This window comes from Ochlerotatus camptorhynchus, unplaced genomic scaffold, assembly GCF_037179485.1.
Source record: "Ochlerotatus camptorhynchus isolate MF236.1 unplaced genomic scaffold, CSIRO-AGI_Acam_v1.1 ptg000314l, whole genome shotgun sequence".
In the NCBI taxonomy this organism is placed as follows: domain Eukaryota; kingdom Metazoa; phylum Arthropoda; class Insecta; order Diptera; family Culicidae; genus Ochlerotatus; species Ochlerotatus camptorhynchus.
This window is the reverse complement of record NW_027040802.1, coordinates 746,786-769,096: the sequence shown is the minus strand read 5'-3', so window position 1 is coordinate 769,096 and position 22,311 is coordinate 746,786. Positions and strand designations below refer to the sequence as shown.

The 22,311-nt window shown below is 41.8% G+C and overlaps 1 protein-coding gene across 1 annotated transcript; it reads right to left on the bottom strand.

Moving 5' to 3' along the window:
- Positions 1 to 13,890: 13,890 nt before the first annotated feature.
- Positions 13,891 to 15,277, bottom strand: Elp4 (Elongator complex protein 4). Its single transcript, XM_065229483.1, has 3 exons — positions 15,058 to 15,277; positions 14,864 to 14,979; positions 13,891 to 14,809 (listed from the first exon to the last, which is right to left on the bottom strand). The coding sequence occupies exons 1-3, from the start codon at positions 15,206 to 15,208 to the stop codon at positions 13,976 to 13,978; spliced, it is 1,101 nt and encodes a 366-aa protein (XP_065085555.1). The 5' UTR covers positions 15,209 to 15,277; the 3' UTR covers positions 13,891 to 13,975.
- Positions 15,278 to 22,311: the final 7,034 nt, after the last annotated feature.

Sequence of the window (22,311 nt, the reverse complement as noted above, 5' to 3'; positions counted from 1 at the left end):
GATTCGGTTTGCGTTCTGCCGAGAACAATCGATTCCGCCTTTCCAAGCACACGCACCGACAATAATAATTATGCTCTGCACTTTGTTTTGCTTCTCTTTCACCAGATCGCTCGGTTGCTAACCGACCGGTCGAAGGTCACTGCGATGTCCATTACTGCACCAATTTTGGACAAGATACTCATTTCGATAATTTCGCCCAGTAGGCATTGACGGAGAAAACCGCTCAGAAACCACGGAGCACTGGAGTTTGACTTTGGGGCAACTCCTCTACCGACGGCGACGGAACCGATCGTTACAACGCAAAAGCCGACAATGGACTGAAAACTGCACGAGCATGTGCCAGACTCACTGACTGACTGACTGACTGACCAACCCGTCGTTGTCCGTCGCCTTTGTCGGGGTTGGCATCGCCGCATCGGTTCGGTTGGTCGGGTTGCTTTTGATGATCATCATCATCAACATCACGCGATGACGTTTCGATAGTTTGTTGTTTTTTCCATCGATGTAATCCAAATTTGATCATTGAAAGTCAGGCATTTGGAAGCAAAAATCCCACCTAACATGGTGGTACTGTGAGCGTGATTATACGATCGGAGCTGCACCTGCCCATTACTATGCTTGATCGTGAATGGGCTAAATGCATGTTTTGCACTGTTTACAATCAGAAAACACATTTTCTCTCCAAGATCGAATTCGAGAGAGAGACTGATTCGCTGATAAGTTTTACCAAACTGCCACTTTTTCCACGTTTGGTCTGCATGTAGCAATGATGTTAGGTACGATCGTGGGATAGGAAGGAAGGAAATGCGTGCAGCGAAGCATGGCCCCCCAAATGAGCGAGCTTTTGTTGGGACGACTGTGTGTGTGTGTGAGTAGAATGTGTAGGACCATGAACGCCAGCCACACTCTCTAGAACTTGGACGCAGTAGGCGGTGATGGATCGCGTTGGCACTTTGACTCAGCATAGCTTGCTTTGTTATTTATTACGGAACAAGCGAAAGGTGGAGAAGTGTGTAGGGTCCAAAGTGGTAATTAAGTTCTGTGATGAGTCAGCTGCAGCATAAGTTTTGATTCAGTTTTTTCCCCTGCCGACCTGAACTCAGTCATCGGCCAACTTCAGGTGCGATGGGAGTCGGAAAGAACTACGCATGTTGATATCGCATCCAAGTCGGGATTGATGGAGAATCCCATGGCGGATGACTAATTTATGCAAGTGCACGTTAGTTGCCCGGTAATTATGGTATGGTCACTACATTCTACCTCAATGTGGCGTCATAGTTGTTGATTTGTGGAGCATGAATTTTTAATGCGCTGAATAAAAAGAGGCATTTTTGTATTTCATGCTCCCCTTTAAAAAAAATACGTGAATTCATCACTTGCACCAACCTCGACCGAAACTGTGCTGTCGAATATTTTGAACAAACATACAATGTCTTGCTAACTAAGTTTCTAAATATTAGCTCGCAATCACTGGGTTAGTACATACTGTTGGTGTAATTTATAATATTTCATTAGCACTAAGCAATTGATACATCTGTGATGAAGGTGACAAACAGCTTACAGTTGTGTAGCCAGAAATTGCTTCCGGTTAGGGGTTTCCACATATTTGATTAGTCGTTCTCCACAAATGTGCTCCAATGCAATGTCACTATGGTCCAGGAATGGAATCTAGCGGGACAAAATTAATAGCTCCGAAACGAAGCATTTCCGTGACTTGGACAATAATTAGGACCATCTATTGACATTGACAGAGAGTTTGATATTGCCAATTCAGAGACAAATTTGCATTTGGTATCAGTTTTAACAGCCGAAATTGACAATCGTCCAAGGGGTATTCAACTCTGCACATCGAGGGATTTAGCTGTACCGAAATCTATGCCTATGCTGTGCCGAATGAGCTAAAATCTGTCAAACAAGGCATCAATATCGCGGCTACCACGGCGTAACTACCGAGCGTTTCGGCTGTTCTTGGCAGCTTTCCTCAAGGGAAATTTAATCACGGTAGAATTAATTTCCCCCGACAAAAGCTTCCAAAACTGCCGAAACGCTGGACAGTTAAACATATAGTTTGAACTATCCAGACTGCATAACCGAAACTCCAATTATTTTATTTTATTTAATGCTGATGTATTTTTCTCCTTTAGAACTACGAACTCAATTGATACAATGCTTTTTGTCTCCGAATGACATGATAACATTCTTCCGAACCTTGGCGAAGGCAATGCGTCTGTCCTGAAGCTAATCGATCGTATTTTGCCATCTCTTGCTGCATACTGTGATGTCCTTCTTGGAAGCATTTGTGAGGCTGGACGAGAAGAGCCGGTGGGGAAAAATCGGGAGAACTCATTCGTGGCACAGTACAATCCATCCAGCACGTAGCGATCTCAATAGAAATCATGTCCGCCGAACGTGCTGTATTTTCTTTGCAATAGAAACGGCAGCGTAATAGGTAACGTTAGACAATCTCCTGCAGAAGACTCCGAGATGATTCGGTCGGGACAATGGTTCACCAGAGGCGAGATCGAAAGTCAACTGTCCATAGAATGTTTTTAATTTTCAGTATTTGAAGTAAACAAAGCAGTAACCATTATAATGAGTACGATTTGAAAAACTGAACAGTGCTGTCGTTTTATATAATATTTTTTGTGTCATAATTGTCAACGTGTGCCCCATGTACTGGAAAGTGTGCCGTGCTGTATTTCGGCACAGTGTGCAGAGTTGATTACCATTTGCAATCGTTACTGATAGTCAATGCCAACGAAATTTTGAAGCAATGAATAAAAAAAAATATTCGGAAAAGGCCATGACAACTCGAAAAGCATCACAAAACAATAACAAAACAAATGAAAGTTCGGAGTCAAAATAGAAGAAAAAGGAAGTTGGTGCGGATTTGTAGCATTACTGCTGTGCCATCCCCGATTTGCCACATTTTGGAAGAAAGTAATTAGTTAAAACATTTTAAATACAAAGTGACGTAGTCTTTAATCGAGCTGACAGCAGCCGGTCGTTCAACCCATCAGTCATGCCTACAAATATATAGACTGTTCCAGAAAGTATAAGCACACTTTCAAAATAACAAAAAAGTCATGTTTTTTTAAAGTTTTAATAATTTTATTTGGCAAATCATATTTGTATTTGTATTTCAAATGATCTCGTTTAATCAACATATTTAATCATAGCCAAGACTCCTTACTTTTCCTCGAACATGACCCATTAGCTTCTGCACAGTGGTACTTCCCACCATTTTGACCACTTTTGGCCAATCTTTTTTGAATTTTTGGATGTCGTCCGCTGGTTTTATTAATTTTCGAAGCTTTACTCTGGTTAAAGCCCAAAAAGTCTCGATTGGACGTGCCTCCGGGCAGTTCGGCGGATTCATGTATTTTGGCATGAAACATACATTTTGACTTTTGTACCATTCTAAAGTGTCCTTTGCGTAATGACATGACGCCAAATCACGCCAAAATACTACTTGACCTTCGTGCTGCCTGATCATTGGCAACAATCGCTTCTGGAGACATTACTTAACGTAATTCTGAGTGTTCATCGTCTCCGTTGTGATGTACGGACTAGATGTTTTACCACACTGGCATATTGGCTGCCAAACCATAACATTGTTACCGAATTTTTCGGTAAAATTGCCTTCTCCGTTTCGGGGATGCCTTGCCTTGCCTTCGCTTACAGTATAGAATTGTGGTCCGGGAAGCGTTTTGTAATCTAGTTTCACGTACGTTTCGTCGTCCATTATTATACACCAGGGGGTAAGGCACTCTGCCACCTTGTGTTTGTGTTTATTGTGTTTCATGTGTGTTTTTGGGTGTCGGAAGGTGTTTCTGGGTGCTTCATCGTATTTACGGAGTTGTCAAAACTTCAACAGAAAAAATAAATTTACTGGCAACCATATCCTCAATCATAACATAACGCTGAAAATGACAGACCCCCTGCGATTCCTTTGCTGTTGTTTGTATAAAGAAATAGCACAACCGGCGGGAGGATTATTTGGAGCTAAAATGACCTCAGTCCAGAGCACCGGATATCAGAGTAAGACATGGAAAGGACAGCCAGCTATACCACTGACTTGCTTGCTGCGTCAGAATCAGTAATAGAGTACCATAAGCGTTTCGCAACTGTAGAGATCCAATTTTAATCAGCAGCCACTACCGTTCAGGGTTACTTGTCCACAGATTAGTTCTTGACACGGACATTGGTCCTCTCGCTGCAGGAGGAAGACGAATGAGTACGTGCCACCCGAGAAGAAAGATCAAGCAAAGGGTGCATTTGCAATTAATTGGAGTGGCCGTGATTGGGATGCCGCTGGTGAGAACCTAGGATTTACAATCAGACACTTTTCCGTTGCGGTTGCAGTGGTTTTCTTGCAAGACATCTTTACATTTTTAGCATCCTGATGCCGCTGCTTTCGTGGATCCTAACCGGTTTAGTATTTCCTTTTCTTTGGATTGGAGGTTTTCAATCCAGATCAAGAAATTTTCCTTTCAAGACAGAACGGTTCGACGTTTTTTACAGGTTTTTTTTTCAAAACAAAATAACAATCGAATGTAAACATTATTTGCAGTGGTGCCAGAATTGATTAAAAAAAATGTTGTCATGCGGTGGAAGGGTGCTTGAAGTGTGTCGAAGTGTGTTTCTATGGGTGTTAGCACAATGTGGCAGAGTGACTTACCCCCTGTTATACACCCAGAATTTCGACACAATAACGAATCGTAGAGTTTGCGGGCCCGTGGTTTCACGGACGCGGCCTGTTTTGGGTTCCTTTTGAGTTTTTTCTGCTTCCGGTATGTTTTTAGCCCAAGTCTTTCTTTGGCACGCATGACGTTACTCGACGAGGTCCCTAGTTTTTTCACAACATCCCGAACGGAAGTCGCTGGTTTTCGTTTGTAGGCATCCCTGATCTTTTTATCGATATCCGGACTTACACCCTCTTCCTTGGCCAATTTTCTCAAGGAGAGTCCGCTCACAGTGCACCATTTGTGCACGATACTTTTTCGTTGTTCCGGAGTAAGACCACGCATTTTGACAGGAAACACAAAACTAAGCACTTTTTGATGCTATGTCCAGCGTTGCCAGATTGTTTTAAAGCTTGTCGGTATCAAGTGTATTAAAAAATCGGTATTTATCGGTATTTACTATTTATTTAATTTTATATCATAGCCGTTTTTTAAAGTGAAAATTTTAACGATGGTGACGACTGGGATTTGTAGCGTTGTTCTCAAGTGGTGATCAAAATTGTGACCAAGTAGTGTTTTTTTTCTTCAATTAAATATCTTTAAATGAAACCAAAATATGGAAAACGACTAAACCATAGACAATAACGACAAACAATATTTTCCCTTGAAAAAGCCACAACCTATGGCCGAAATGTCGGTCTGATTAAAGAGCCTAATTTCTATAAATTCAGGCTCTTTAGGTTAGATTACATCGTAGTCGTTGCAGTGTTTTAAGACTAAGAAAGCTGTTAATCAAAACAAAATTTTAGCTTTTTAACTATGATCGGAAAATTCCGGATGAAAACCCCGGGGAATGTTTGAATTAGCTTCTGAAAGGAGCTGAACAAATATCCAGAGAAAGACGAATGAAGCTCTCCTGGACGAAGTTCGAGAAAAGCTGGGAAATCCTTCGGGAAAAAATCGGATATCACATCCAAAGGAAGCCAGAAAAGTTTCGGAAACCGGAAGTAAATTTCCAGAAGTAGCCATTTCCAGGGCAAGCCAGAAGAAGCTTAGAAAAACCTTCCAATAGAAGTCGAACAAAAAACCTTTGGCTTATGGTCAAACTTCCAGAAGAAGTCCAAAGAAATTTCTGGGAGAATTAATTGAACTTCCTGGAGAAGACGAAAGAAACTTCCTGGAGACGCTGGCAGAAACTTCCTAAGGTAAATTGGAAGAAACATCTGAAGAAAGTCGGAAACCAGAACGCTTACGGAACAGTCGTAAGAAACAAGGACATAATTCCGAATGAAAGAGATTCCTGGGGGATGATCCAATGATCCAAAAAAAATTCCTGATATTAAAAAAAAAACATCCCTGATGACTCCGAAATTTCCCTGAAGTTTTCGGATCATTCCTGAAATGCAGGAATGGAATATTTCATAATTCCTCGGAATTCCTTAAAAGTTCTTGTAATTTTCCTGAAATTAGGAGCTGTTTGGAGTTCTTTAGGCATCCTCGAAGCGCTAGAATTTTTAAAAGTTATCGGCACTGCCATTAAAAAGCATAGAACTTCCCATAAAATGTTCTCACAATGATCTAATGTTCATGTAACCTCCCTTACGTTTCCTAAATTTGCATGAACATTGCTAAAGTTTTCGAAAATTGCCTGAGTTTCTCGGAGCTCCTTTATAATTTCAGCAATTTCATTGAAATTACATTATCTGCCCTGATGTTCTCTGACTTCACTAAAGTTCCTGAAAACCATTAAATTTCCCTGAAGTTCTTTGGACTGGTGAAGTTTCCAAAATATTTATGATGTTTCCTTAAGTTCACTGAAGTTCGCTGGACTATTCTGAAATTTCCGGGTTTTTGAATTTTAAGAGAAGTTAATGAAACTTTAATTTATGGCAACTTACACAAAAGTCTGAACTTTTCTGAAGTTTCAGAACTTCTTGAATGTGCCAGCAGCTAGTGTGGATCCGCAATAAAAATCTGATAGCATCCTTGAAGCTCCGGAAAAGTTAAAAAAAAAACTGGCGGGAGAAGATGAAAGAATCATTCAAGCGAAGGCTGAAGAAGCTTCCAAGGTAAGATGGAAGAAAATTCCAGGGAAAGTTGGTCAAAACTTCAGGAAGTTTAAAAATGAATAAATACTTCCGGAAGTAAAATAAAGTTTAAAAAATATTTCTCGATTGCCTAGGAATTACTGGAAAGAGCCATCGACTTTTTCTCGGTGAGGAAATGCAAACATTAGTCGAAAGAGTATTAAGCATAAGGCACCTTAGAGATGATTGTTTAGAATTTTGAAGGCTCAATAAGATACAAGTGTCTCACAAAAATTTTCTCCGAAATTCGAGCGCGGGTAGGCAATAATAATTTTGAATATTAAAAAAAAAAACGGTATAAATCGGTATAAAATTTTAAAAATCGGTATTTCGAGGAACCTTATCTGTATATCGGTATCTAGTTTGGAAATCGGTATAAATACCGATAAATCGGTATATCTGGCAACGCTGGCTATGTCATTCAGAAATGAGCAAACAAAAAGACGCAGCCAAAACATGTTGAAATATTTCATTATATTCAAAGTGACCGTTAAAATAAGGTGTGCGTATACTTTCTGGAACAGTATATACACTGAAAAAAATATTCAAACCTAAATAGTATTAAAATTACGCTAAATCGCAACTCTCCTGACCGCCTGACGCCAGTTGTCAAACCGCCTCAAGGAGAACGGATCCAAATTACCCATGACAACCTTAATAAACGGGTACCATATGGTATGGTGCGACCATACCACATAAAGTTTGGGATGATATCCCGAATTGTTTGATAGGCGATTCTTATGGTTATTGCTTATGCGTGAACTTGGAACGCAGTTGCATCTTTCAGTAGATTTCCCGTATCAGAACAGGACTGCAGATCGGTTCTTGTTTGATCCGATTCGTTAAGTTAAGTCCTCCGTGCTCCATCCTACCTGATCGCCCTTCTTGCCAGCAACCCGTTGAAAGTCGTGCATCTTCATGGTTGCAATCAGTGATCAGATAAAGGCCAAATTATCGATAATCGTAGTTTCGTTGCCCAACTGAACAGCGGAATGTTATGCACATTCTGGAACTTGATGAAACTCAGCGTAATCAGCAATCATCCCGATTCCAAATTTTTCTGATTCACCAACTTATCCTGGAACAAAACGCCATATCGCTAGATGGTTGATGAACAGCTGGACACGAGACCGGACATTCTTGGATGCCTTGGATGAGAGTTGAGAGTGTTTGCCATCGGATGGTAACTCGTTCCAGCAACATACGAAGTAATGCAAATTGATTAAGACTACAGTTTTGAATAAGCTGGAAATAATCTTAACACGCCATGTCCATAGTATCTCTGGATTTATCGATATAGTACTTTTGGATATTCGCTTCCAAACCGTTGACATCAACACCCATTTTCATCTGGAATAAAAATCACCTGAAGTGGGTGGGAAATTCACGAAATCTCACAAAATCACCCTATGTAGTACGGTACAAGATGAAAGTTGCCATGGCCGACACTCCTTGAGAGGAAGATCCCATTTGTTTCGGTTCGTTAAGTTGGGTTTGTCTTCGTTCCACAGGATCGTACACTATCATATGCTAAAAGCTTGCATTTGCTTTCAAAAAGGTTCAATCTTCCGCAGCCAAATAAGCTGCAATTTTCGTCAGTGCTCTGCTCTCCGAATATCGGCAATTTCTGTCGTCAGGAAAAACTTTCAGACCATGGCCAATCCTGTCCCCGGAAGCGACTCTAAATAGTCATACAGCTTCTCCCAAGGGGTAAATCACTCTGCCACATTGTGCTAACCTCGGTGCTAACACCCACAAAAACACACTTCGGCACACTTCAAGTGCAAGGGGCTGGACACTCAACACCCCTGATCAGCCACTGCAGTTCACCAGGCCAATCCCAGCACGATGACGTCGAAATGCTGCAACCGGTAACCAAGGTTGCAAATACTCATTGCAGCTAAAATAATGTTTTTCGGAATAATAAAACCAAAAGATGGTATGAAGGCCTGTTTTACTTGTAACTTACAAGAAGAGGTTACAAAGTATGCGTTTGAAACATAAAACCTGTAAATTTTGCTTTCTATGAGTCACAATCAGTGATTTTCTGATCGCTGAGTGAGTGAGTGAGTGAGTGTGTGAAAAATCGCTGATTGTGACTCTCATGAAGTGAAATAAATAGGTTTAATATGTCAAACACATTCTTTACAACCTCTTCTTGTATTCTACCTATTCAAAATACGATCATGGCATCTAACTATTTCATAATTAAAAAAAAAACATTGTTTTAGCTTAAATGAGTCTTTGCAACCTTGCCGGTAACCCTTTTGTCATCATGTCCGCAGGTTGTTCGACGGACAGTACGAACTTGAGAGTGATGGAACCATCCTTTATCAAATCCCGCAGGAAGTGGAACTTTACGTTGATGTGTTTGACCCGTCCGAAGGCCTCCGATTCCTCTGCGATCCTCATAGCAGACTGATTATCTTCGTAAACGCAGAACGGTTCCTTGCTCCTGTATCCCAAATCGTGCAGAAGACGGCTCTCGTGGCAGGCCACCATGCAGAGGGCTGTCAGATCTGCCTCGGTCGTTGAGAGAGCGACGATTTGTTGCTTCTTGGTGAGCCAGCTGACTGTATTTCCGAACACCTTAAACACACCACCGCTCACGGAACGATGATCAGAGGAGTCGTTGGACCAGTCGGCATCCGAAAAGACCTCCAACAGCGGCGCTGCTTTATTCGCACGGTAGACCAGGCCGAAATCGAGCGATCCCTTGACGTATCGCAGTATCCTTTTTAGATGAGTCCAGTGTTCATTGCTGGGGCAGCTCTGCAACTGCCCGAATAGAAATTTACATTAGCCCAACGTTTGATTTTGATGTCTACATCAGCATCGAAATCAAATGTATGCCTGATGATGCCATGGCTATATAGCGCACACTACTGCACCATTTAAATCGAACGAGTGCGAGCAAGAGGGAAACAGATTAGTGGGAAAACAAACCGTGCATTCATCTATGTGTGCTAGATAGAGAAAGACTACTAAACGTCAAAAAGGTCTATAGAAGCTCACTGCCACTGTCAGATCCAGTCTAGTGGTTAGGGCTGCGTATGACAAACAACCAACTAGTTCCCTGAACGGCTGCGCGGTTCGATTTTGTTCGTTCCCTTTCAGGAGGTTCTCGATGGGCGTTAAGCACGGATTGCAGTCCTCCATTTTAAAGCGTTTCAGGACGTTCTCCAGATAGTGTCGCTGAGTTTTCTTCATCACACCGCCAGCTCGATCGTAGATAACTTGCAGTCCCAGAAAGCACTTGATTTTACCGATGTTCTTCGTTTCGAATTCCTTTGAGAGACAGTCCTTCACCATCAGCGACGCTCCGGCAATCAGTATGTCGTCCACGTAAAGAACCATAATCACCCTAATCGCTCCGGATCCGCGAGTGTACAAGCACTGGTCGTTGGCGCTTTGCTTGAAGCCAAGATGGTTCACCACGAACTTGTGAAATCGACTGTTCCTGGCACGAGATACCTGTTTAAGACCATAGAGGGATTTTTGCAAACGGCAGACTAGGTTCTTTCCTTTTTTGTGAACCCCTCCGGTTGCGTCATAAAAATCTCCTCGGTGAGCGACCCGTTCAAGAAGGCGGTAGAAACATCCATTTGGCTTTCTATCTCCTGGCAGCTTGGTCAAAGTCCAAGTTTCGTTCTTCGTGTAGGCTTCTGTTTCCTCGTTGACCGCAGCTTCCCACTTCAACCAGTTTTTCCGTGCTTTCGCTTCGGCCAGCGTCCTTGGAAAATCCTCGACGTATTCTGTGGCGCTCTCGGTGGCGCTCCATATCATAGTCAGTTTGCCACGCCGGTGGTTTCCGCTCACGAACTGGTCGACCGGAGCTGATGGGTTCCGCTGGATCGTGCTCGCCATCGTTGTTCGAACCGGATTCCAATTCCGCTCCAGTGTGGTCTTCTTCGAAGAAACTCTCGTACTCCGACACCGATTCCACTCTGGAACCACCTGCTCACCCGTATCCGGAACGTCCAATATTGCATCCGGTGCCTGGTTCCACCAATTCGTATTGTTCATGATCGGCCGCAACAATGGAGAGAACATCTCGCTCACCGCCACATCCAGGAGTATTTTCCCAACCCATGGACTCTACAAAATCGACGTCACGAACGTGCATAATCTGCCGCTTCGTCGGGTGCCACACTCTATAGCCGTTGTGAGCATAGCCTAGGAATAGCCCTTTCCAAGATTTAGCGTCCAACTTACCTCGTTGCTCTTTTGGAATGTGGACGAACACGAAGCAACCGTTTCTGGACGTCCGGCTTTGATCCTTCCCACAGCTGGTACGGAGTCATATTGGGATCGATTGCGCTGGAGGGGCTACGGTTCTGAAGATTGGCTGCAGTCTGTACGGCATAACCCCAGAAGCTGAGCCAAAGCCGTTTCTTCGGGACCTTCTGGTCTTAGAGTTACCAACCGGTGAACACTCGTGTTTATTTCAGTTACCATGGAGACGTAATTTGTGATTAGCCCCGGTCCCTTTCAAATTGTATCATTATTTATGAACGGCCTTATATTTGAAATGACGTTCCACATTCATCTAGTGATGTCCGATTTTCATTCGAATAATCGTTTAATCGATTAACGAACCGAAAAGTAAACTATTTATAATCGGTTAGATCATGCCAATATAAGCATTAACATCTCCACAGAATCATCACCGATCGTTTCAAACATGTGCTGCACTCTCATTCGTGGAAAAATCGCAGCACAGCGAACAAAAAATAATCGATTAGTTGTTAATCGAGTAATTAAAAAATGGGACACCTCTGATTTTGGTGTGATTGTTTTGATAAAAATGAGCGCAAAATTTCATCTCTTCCGAGGGGACAGCAAAACCACAAAATTACCTTGAATACGGGGGGTTCTCATTGGATGAAAGGGACTGTGAAAGAAGACACTAAAATAGAAAGTTTTTCTTCCGACAGTTTCATCTTAGTATTCATCTTTGGAGTTACCTCTATGGTTATATGTTGCTACAACCACCGACAAACCGACATGAATGACCATAGCAAAAACAATAAAATTTCTAACCAAGGCACACTACTGACATCTGGCTCCGTGTTCGCCGGAAATATTTAGCTAAGCCATGCAAAAGTTATGAATTGGTTCGTGTCTGATCTATTTCGGACAAATTATTTTTATCTAGATCAAAAACTCCTATGGTTTTGACAGTTCGGATCACTGCACATCGAAATCAGCCGTTTACGATTTTCGGGCATAATTTAGAATTAAGTGTCATGTCGGTTTGTCGGTGCTAAATCTATTAGTTGACAGCTCACCCCCATACCGAGGGGCGATAACATGATGATTTTTGCTAATATAATCGCGCTTTTTTAAAATAGTTCCAGTGCTCCAAAATCGATGAAATTTTCGACTTCGGTCACCGACAAACCGACATGAATGACCATAGACTTCTCTGACGTTTGTGAATTGCAAAGTTCTGCACTAATCTTTGGGTAAATTCAAAGTTTTTCTTGCACTAATACTTATAATTTACCCCGAGTTCCACACTAATACTTGTGCATTTTACAAACGTCAGAGAAGTCTATAGAAATTTTCACGAAAATTTTGTTCAAAGCACACTACCGACATCTGACTCCGTGTTCGCGAAAAACGTTTATCTAAGCCTCGAAGACGAGTGCAAAATGTATGAGTTGCTCCGTGTCTGTTCTATTCTGGACAAGTTATTATTATCTAGATGAAAAGCTTCTATGGTTTTGACAGATGAGATCGCAGCACATTTGAATCGGCCGTTATAGATTATCGGGCGAAAGTTAAGTTTAAGTTTCATGTCGGTTTGTCGGTTCCATTTTTAATGCAGGTTACGAATATGTATTGGCTCTGGCTTTGACAGTTCGTTTGGCTCAAAACCAACCAGTCCGCTCCTCTCTAGTTCGAACATTAGTAGAGAAATCACCGACATGAATGATCATACAAATTACAAAGAAATTTCTGATCAAAGCACAAAACTGACATCTCAAGAGCCACATGTGAAAGCTTTTTGTAAACTCTTTTCTCGTCAACCGAGGGTCGCCCACACAAACCAACAACATCATCGGAAAGGGGAAAGTTCTCCCTACCCGGTGAGGTTTCTGGTTTGCTTTGTTGTCATATGGGTGGCGAGAAAAGGACATAAGAAGGTTTGTTTACAAAAAAGCTTTTATGCCCTTTTCACATGTTGTTCTTGATCTGACAACGTGTTCGCGGAAAATATTTGTCCTAGCCACGAACACGCGTACAAAATTTATCAGTTGGTTCGTGTCTAATCTATTTCGGACAAATTATTTTTATCTAGATAAAACATTTCTATGGTTTTGACAGATGGGATCGCTGCACATTTGAATCGGTCGTTATGGATAATCGAACAAGAGTTAAGTTTCAGTTTCATGTCGGTGGAGGAATTCCACGGCATTTCCAGAAAACTTTTAAGGTAAATTGAGAGTACAGGGGTGGAAGGGTTTCCGGGGCACGTCCAAGAACCTTCCAATGCAAGCCTAGATTATATCATAGCTTCCTTATTTAACATTCCTAGACCATTGGGGTCATTTTTGGCCTGGAAACACTGTGTATTTTCCCCTAATGCATTAGGAAGGTTAAGATATGTTTAGAATGCTTCCAGATCATGTGCTTTCAGGGCATGTTCAGAGAACTCCAAATAAATGATAGATAACTACCCCCAGAACAAGTTCGAAGTACTAAAGTTCTAAGCATTTCTAGAGCTTTATCAATAGACTTTCGAGGAAAACCAGCACTTGGTTTGATCCTAAATGGAATATATTTTAATATATAGGGGAAATGGATGTAATGTCGACCTAAATGCCCCTAATTTGGGTCCATGCATAAATTCAGCAATCGACTAAATTTTCAATAGCGACCAAAAATATCCATCAGCACCGTCCCATTGACGCGTTCATCTATATAAAATTGATAAGTAGCAGATTTTTAGCGATGGGCCCAATCCTAGATCCATAGGCCAACAATAGAGCCATTTCCCCTATTATTATAAATTTCTATTAGGTCCACAAGATGGTGCATAATTCAATTTGTAAATCTCCCACTAAGTGGTACTAAATGTTAAATCCTAGATGAACGGTAACAGCCATTCTTCGTTGCATAGCTTTCGGATCGCTCTCAACCAGCAGCAGTTTATAATTCCGCAAAAATCCATTTATTTCCTAAAAAACCACCCATCTAGAAATCCAACTTACTTTTAACACCACCGCCCGAGCAACTCATCGTCTGCACCAGCTTCTGGCCGCGCTCGTCCTTATCGTCGCCCAGCTCCGGCGGCAGATGCAGCTTTTCGATCGCAAACTTCCTCCGGCGCAGCTTGAAGGCCAAATCCCGTGTCTCCGGAACGAAGCCGGCCAGCGTGTTGAGGGCGGAAATCTTCACCAAACCCAACAACCCATGGTACTCCTTGAAGATCGGATTCGTTTCCTTGTCCGAGCCGGCAAACGACTCCAGCGCGATGCAAAAGTCCAGCTGATCGACGAGGCGATCGTACAGGCGGTTGTCTTCCAGGTGGTGAAAGAGATGGGTCGGAAGAGTGATCAGGCAACAGGATAGGGTGTTTCGGACGATGGATTTGAGAATGGTGACGAATTTCAGCAGGTCTGCCGGGAAGTTCCGGTCGTACCAGAGAGGTGAACCGATGGAATTGAGGCAAATTCGCAGGAGGTTCTTCTCTTTGACTTCCGCGTTGGATGGATCGAACTGGGGTTGTGTGGATTTGAGGTGGATGGCGTCCAGCAGGGACTGGAAGTTGGGATTGGTGAAGGCGTTGGTGGGCTTGGAGGGAGGCTGAGAGCCGTCCCAATAGGTGATGTCGTGCCGGGCCAGTTCGGATTCTTCGATTTGTTTGGACAAATCGAAGAAGTGACCGATCTGAGTGCTGGATTTTTGCTCCAAATCGACAACGGAGAGATTGTTGTACCGGAAGGCGATTCGCATCTCCTCCGGGGTTTGTGTTTTGGGAGTCTTGTCCGGTTCGGTGTCCTCCACCGGGGTGGGAAGTTTGTTCATCTAGAAAGCGGGAAGTTGTGATGGGGTTTGATGACTCGTGTGATTCGTACTAACCAATTGCACTGGGTCCTCCTCCAAAGAGGCGACAAACGAAGAATGACTGTTGACTAGCCCCTCGGCTAGGAAGTATTTCGTCAGAACGCGTGAGTAATTTGCATATTTATCCTCCTCTATTAAATCAAACGTAAATCAATCATTTAATTGGAACATTTCCGTATCATTTGAACCAACGGAGAAAACATACTAACCGATAGCAATGATCGATCCAATGGGAAAACCGCCACCGAAAATGTGATCTAACGAAGGATTTCCGGACGACAGGATCGCTTGACCGCTGTGTAGCGAGGCACGTGTTCCCTTGATGGTCACCGCGCCGCGGCGCTTCACGAAACTGGACATCTCTGAATTGGATCACGAAATTTAACAATTTTATTTCAATCGAGCAACCATTGACTTGCACTACCACTTACCGACGAGTGAATCGAATGTAAACAAACACTGAGCATGCGAACGCATCAGCCGACTTTGACAGTTCTCAGTTTTGTTTTGTTTTCATGTTCATGCATGCGCGTGGTTTTGTGCCATTCCATGCAGGCAGACGAGAGGTGAGTATTGAGAACATCATCGTGACGAAATACTGGGAGCGGACGACATCACCTTCTTGAGCATCACGAATCATGTGTGGCTTATGTCTCTGATGAATTATGCAGTTAGTACACAAACCATATGAACATATTCCAATTGGAAAACAAGGGATGGCCGAAAAAAGAGCGATAGTAAAAAAATGTATTAATTCTAGAGTGATTTGAGATTTGGAGGTAATTGAATGTGTAAACAAACACGTCAATCACCGATTTCTCACTTATAAAATCTCAATCTCGAAAGCTAATAACACTATGAGGTAGAGGAATGATTCTTTTATCATTTGGTATAGTTTGATTATGAGATTGTGCTCTTATTCAAGAGAAATCGGCAATTGACGTGTTTGTTTACAAAAGCAGTTACGCGCAAATCTCAAATCACTCCGGCATTTCGAGATTAATTTATTACATCTAGCCTCTGCCATTCACTTGCCTCAGTTTGAGATTTTTCAACTACGGATTATTAATTTCATAAGTTCAATATAGTAATAAGCTATTTTCAGCTTGTGAAATGTCATAGTGATGCATATAAGAAATAGTTGATGTTTAAACCCTATCTAATTTTACACTTTTAAAAGAATTTTAGCGAAAGCTGAACCCTTGAGGTTGAAAATTTCGAACGATTTTATCGTCACGATTGGCATTAAATCTGAGGCCACAAGGACGATCGAAACGCATTTTTCGTTTTTCATACAACCAGTTCTTACGAAATTCTCTTGATTCGGCTTCCCATGATGAGGTCTGAGAAGTAACTCAATATTCAAGATCACTGACAATCGTTCTCATTCAGGGTTGTTAATTGATTGCCGTTCTCATTGCTCTGTTTTGAAAATTCAGCCTTCGCCAGATCGCAACCCGTCCAAATTAAATCCAGTTAGTTAAATCATCACTCACACCCGGTGTTCCAGTCGTCGGGTTGAACTGAACTCTCAACGGAGCAGATAATTAGATTTTAACTTGAAACTCCCCTTAACCACTGACTATATCGATGGCTTCAGGAGTCTTCCCGAAATGATTGGGATTCCAACCGAAACAAGCGGGCGACAATCGTGCCACATATGTTTTCACTGTAGGAAGGAGAAGGACCCCTTCTTGTTTGCTTGTTGAAGAAATTTGTTTGAATAAATCAAAACTAAAATTTTCATTTCAATCGTTCAATGAAACTGACATAAATTTTTGTTTTTTTTTGCTAAACAAAAAAACTGAGCACTGGATGACACTTTCTCAATTTCCGTTTCTTTTCATGCAAGGCATAGTTTATTCGATCCTCGGGGTGACAATTGCCTCACATATGTTTTCGTCAGATATCTCGCTGTACTGGAGATAGAAAATCTGATTACCAATTTAATTTATTTTTAAAGTGAACCGATCATTTCATTTCACTGACATTTTGCTTTACCACCTCGCATTTTCACGGGTCCACATCTGACGATCTACTCGATGTACAGAGTTCAAAATGAATCTGCATATGTGCTGCAGAGAAGCAAGCAACGCGCTTAATTTTCAGATCTGAATGGCTTCTGGCTGGCGAGATTAGTGCCAGTGAAAACGCAAACTGGATGAATTCCGTGAACCTTGTCCTTAAAAAGTTGTCACTTGCTAGAATATCGACACTAGGCTGGCGCCACTAGATGCCTAGTAGGCTTCACTGGTGCGTAGAATTCGGGACCCATGGAAACGGAAGACAATAATAATGACACATGCTCGGATGCCACAATCTCGGAAACCGCCAACAACCCGTCGCAAGGCGTAATCAATCACAGTCAGCAGACCTTGGTTCTACGAGGATGGATTTTTGTCGCCTTGGAATCGGATGTCATTTGAATGTTGGATTTTTGTTTGTTTGTTTGTTGTGATGAGCGCTACAAGCGGAAAGGAGTCCCAGGAGAGGATGAGGCGGTGTTGCAATTCGGCAACAAGTGAGGCCAGTCAAGTGCATGAACTTGGAAGGGTTAAGATCGTTATTAAGGCCGTTCGCAATGCTGAGTTTCAAAATTGTTTTAAGCGACTCGACAATTCAGTGCCAACATTTCAAAGGGGCGTAATTGCTTTTGTAAACAATGGCTTTAGCTATCGATTTGTCGCAAATAAAAGTCCATTCCTCCAAATTAACAATGCTAGTTGGCAAAGGAAACATTCCTCTACCTGCTGGTGTCATTAATCTTCATGAGTAAGTTTTAATTCACGAGAAATTGACGGCTAAAGTCATTGTTTACAAATACAATTACGCCCCTTTGAAATGTTGACACTGAATTCTATAATTTGAAACTGTCAAAAATAAAATTGCAACACGATCAGCGCAACGCACAGTTCTAAAAGATGTTTGTAATCATCATGTTCCATAAACTTTACTGTTTTCATGAAGTTCATAGAGTTTTTTTTTGTGAAGCTCTTCGAAACATCTTTAAATACATCCAAAGAAATTTGAAACAGAGTTCCATTCGTGTTTCAAACTCGCTCATAAATAAAACAGAATAGTCGAGCAGTTGCAAATCTGGTGCAAAATAGTGCTCGAATAATGAAACTGCAACTCTGTGGGCGGACCGAAGCGGACAGAGTTCTCACGGGGCGCAAGCGGGGACACACGTATTACGGCTTCGGAAGGATCAAAAATAAATACGCATGGCACTTCACGGAAGAACAGACGAAACTTTACTATTGTTGTTGTTATGTACACATTAAACATATAGTGTTGCCAGAAGGGCCGTCATGCACATATAAGTGCCATAAAAGTTTATGTATGGGGAGGGGTAACACAATGTAAATACCACAGACAAACAGACATAACTCTCGCAAGTTGTTCATCGAACAAGCATTTAACTGTCAATTTAAAAGTATCGTAGTTGGTAGCACCGCCACCTGTGGCGCACATAGTCATTTCCCTTGAGTTTGACGTTTTCACACTACCGCCATCTGTTCAGCGTACTACCCACCACAGTGTACTCAACAGATGGCGGTAATGTTTTAGCGACGATGTTTTACCAACAATCAATACGAAACTAACGATTTTAAATTGGCTCACCACTTTAGTAGCCTATTGGTCCCAAGCAAACGATTAACGTACCCTATTCTAGTTGAAATTCTATTACTACACTATGTTTGTTTTGATTCGCTATGAAAGTTTGACAGATAACATCAGGGGTGTGTGGATTCATGCAGAACATGCAGGGATGAGTGAAATAGCTTGGGACTGCTTGGGACCGTTGTTCTGGTACTGAGTGAGCCAAAAATAATAATGATTTTCTTCGGGACCCAGTGGTCTTAGAGTTACCTCTATGGTTTTACAGTGGGAAATATTCAATGAGTTATGTCTGTTTGTCTGTGTAAATACCTTCAAACTCAGCATTGCGAGAGGTGCGTTTCTGTTCTAGTTACAAATTGAAACAGTCCTTATAAAATACAACAGCATTGCGAACCGCCTAAGGAGTACAATGCAACAAAACAGGACCTTTCGGGTGCCATCGCGAGCAGGAACGAATGTCTTGATACCTCAAATCGGTTAAGATTAGTGTGTGTATTTACATTCTAACTCCCACTGACTGGCAGTGGCATTATGAATAGAATCCTCCTGCAACCATCTTTTATATAAATAATTACAAGAAGCTTAAATTCGGGAGTTAGAAGGTGTCAGCTCTATTATAGAGGTAACTCTAAGACCAGAAGGTCCCGAAGAAACGAGCTCAACTTTTTGGCTCAGCTCTGGTACTATCTTCGGTCCCAAGCTAATCGATGCACCCCTCGAAACATAGGAAAATCCACGAACCCCTCATTTCATCTGTCAAACTTTCATAGCGTATCAAAACAAACATAGTGTAGTACCAGAATTTCGACTAGAATGGGGTACGTTAATTGATTTGCTTGGGACCAATAGGCTAGTCAAGTAGTGAGCCAATTTCAAATCGTTAGTTTCGAATTGATTGATGGCTCTATCGCCACTCCAAAAGCCCATTTCAAAAACGCAAGAATTCCGAAGCTATTTTCGTATACGATAAGCCCCGCTCCAATACATGTCAATGTGGTAATCATTAATAATGTATTGGAACTTTCAATTAAGCTGTATTGCTTGATTAACACGTATTTAATGAGTTGGGAATATTTGTAGTATCACTAGTACTAGTACTTGGAAATTAAGTATGGAAATATTCTAAAGGACAAAATGGAACGAACTCACCAAATCTGGCCAAGTGAACCCAACAAACTGGCCTGATGTGTTAGAGGGGAATTCGCAATTGTAAACGGTTCGCTTCACGGGGTAATCCGGTTTGTGGTAGAGCTTGCACGGAATGTCCCGAATGTAGTCTTGAAACACCTCTTGGCCGTCTGACACAATCCGAATACTGTGAAACTCGATTCTTGAAATTCAAGTATCCGTTGGTGCCCATTATCACTTTACTGGTAAAATAAATCCTAAAATTTGACGGGAGGAAAATTTTTTGCATCCATTTACAAGCACAGGTTAATACTAAGATTAAGATTAGTATGACACAATATCATTCCAATATAAAATTATGCAAATACAATACCAAAACGATACCATGGGCCGCTTCATTCATATTAACGGGATTCTTTTTTACTTTGAACTTCTACCAACCCTATAACCCTGGTAGCCTTATTTCTAGACAAACAGATAACAGCGCCAAACGGTTTTTGACGAGACAACGTTGAACTGCTGCGTAGAAAACACGCACACCAACATCTATACATGTACGAACCCACATATCTGAGCGGACGGTACAGCGCAAATCAAAACACGAAGCGGTGTCATCACTCATCGTAATCATTCAGCTTCGGCTACTCTCGTTTGCGTTTGTTTTTACCGGTGTTGTCAAATACTTCCTACGTTATAAAATAGGAAAGTAATGAGTATTCCAACGTAATTTATGAATGAAATGCGTGCTGCGTTGGCCGAACAATACAGCATATTATATTACGTTTAGCAATGATTTCGATACTTTGCATTTCCAGTGGCTGGGGTGTTGGAATAATTCTTTAGAGAGAGGGAAGGGGTTTTCCATGTTTACTTTTATGCTTATTAAGATATCACAGCTCCGCAAATCATCAATTTCTGTTAGAGATTTGCATCTTACTAATCAGTTAATGAGCCCTGGTGGTAAAGTTGGCGGGGAACTCCCAACAGTTTCAATGCGCATTCAACAGATAGCACTGCGATCACATAAGGGTGGTAACTATATGCCTTGTATGAGGAATTGATTAGTGGGATATCTTGTTAATTAGATATCTTTGATAAAGTGCAGAAAATTCAGCGATGAGTAAATTAACCTCATGTTTTTCCAGGTTTTTCCAGTACGGTTCCAGAGAAAAGTAAAGGTTGGATGGTACTACTCCTAGACTGAGCAAAATTTTCGTCAATTTTCCACATTTTCTGACAGATTTTTCAGGTTTTCCTCAGGAAAGCATGAGGCAAATGTACTCATCGCTGAGTTCCTGCACTTTTAGTAATTTTGAGTAAACTAAACTCAAATTTGTTTCGTTCTCATTCGCCGTATAGCACATGGAATAGAGTTCTCTACCACCGTTAGGCTGTTCGCAATGCTGTGTTTAAAAATTGTTTCAAACTTCTCGACAGTTTTAAAATTTGAAACTGTCAAAAATGAAACTGCAACGCAATCAGCGCAACCACAGTTTCAAAAGGTGTTTTTATATGCTTGTATTGGTGAGGTTTTTCAATTTGCGCCTGTTTGCCCGGTGTCCGAGCCCGAGGCAGCGTTCTCATTCAAGTGAAAAAATTGAATTTGAAAGCAACAAATATGGAGTCGGATCACCAGTTTTTGATTGTTGATGAGTTGTTGGATGACTCTGAACTAGATGTTTTGTTGCTGGAGCTTGAAGGTATGTTTTATCTTAATATGCAACATATAAATTTTATGCTTCGATGATCAATTATTTTGCAGAAGACTACCGGCCACATCATCATCGGCGAAGCAGAGCCTACATCCGCCGTAATTTTCAAGAAGCCCATCAAAAGTTGATTGCTGACTATTTCAGTCTTGAGGGCCTATCATATAATATGTCAATATTTTGACAAAAACTGTAATGTTAAGCTCCGTTCGAATATTTTTAGTAGACAAGCAAGACTTCCCTGGAGCTTCATCAGGTCTTCCCGAATCTTCCTTAGGACAGTCCAAATTTACGGCAGGAGTTCCCGAAACCTTAGCAGGACTTCCCGGAACTTCGACAGAACTTTTCGGAACTTCAAAAAGACTTCACCTGAACGTCGGTAAGATTTTCGCCAAGACTTCCCGAAACTACGGCAGGACGTCCCGGAACATCAGTCAGACTTCCTTGGAACTTTTTTAGGGCATCCCAAATTTTCGGCAGGACTTCCTGGAACTTCGTCAGGACCACCCTGAGTTTCGACAAGACTTTCTGGAACTACGGCAGGTCTTCCCGGAACCTTATCAGGACCACCCAGATTTTCGACAAGACTTCCCGGGGGAAAGAGAAGGGACCACCATCATCATCAGGACTTCCCGGAACTTCAGCAAGACTTCCCCTGAACTTCATCATATCTTCCCGGAACTTCTTCAGGATTTCCTGGAACTTCGTCAGGACTTTTGTTTTGTTCGGACCACCCGGATTTTCTGCTAGACTTTTTGAATCTTCGGCAGGACTTCCCAGAACTTCAGTAGGACTCCTGGACTGAATAGCGTATCATTGTGCGAAAACAGCGCACTCCTTCCGCATAATCATGAAGATAGAGCCAGACAACCAGTTTTCGCAGGGAATTCAACATCCTCAGCACCCGTCACATTTTAATGTAGCTATTTGGCTACAAAGCTCAACTTGAAGTGAGCTGATTGTATCAGATTCTTCTGGGTGTGTGAAACTTACCTATGGTCG

Bases quoted from the DNA above. Each gene is read 5' to 3' on its own strand.
- Elp4 (XM_065229483.1), bottom strand. From the start codon at position 15,208: ATGTCCAGTTTCGTGAAGCGCCGCGGCGCGGTGACCATCAAGGGAACA. The intron at 14,980-15,057 runs GTTAGTATGTTT...TTGATTTAATAG, and splicing joins TGGATCGATCATTGCTATCG to AGGAGGATAAATATGCAAAT. The intron at 14,810-14,863 runs GTTAGTACGAAT...CCCGCTTTCTAG, and splicing joins AGGAGGACCCAGTGCAATTG to ATGAACAAACTTCCCACCCC.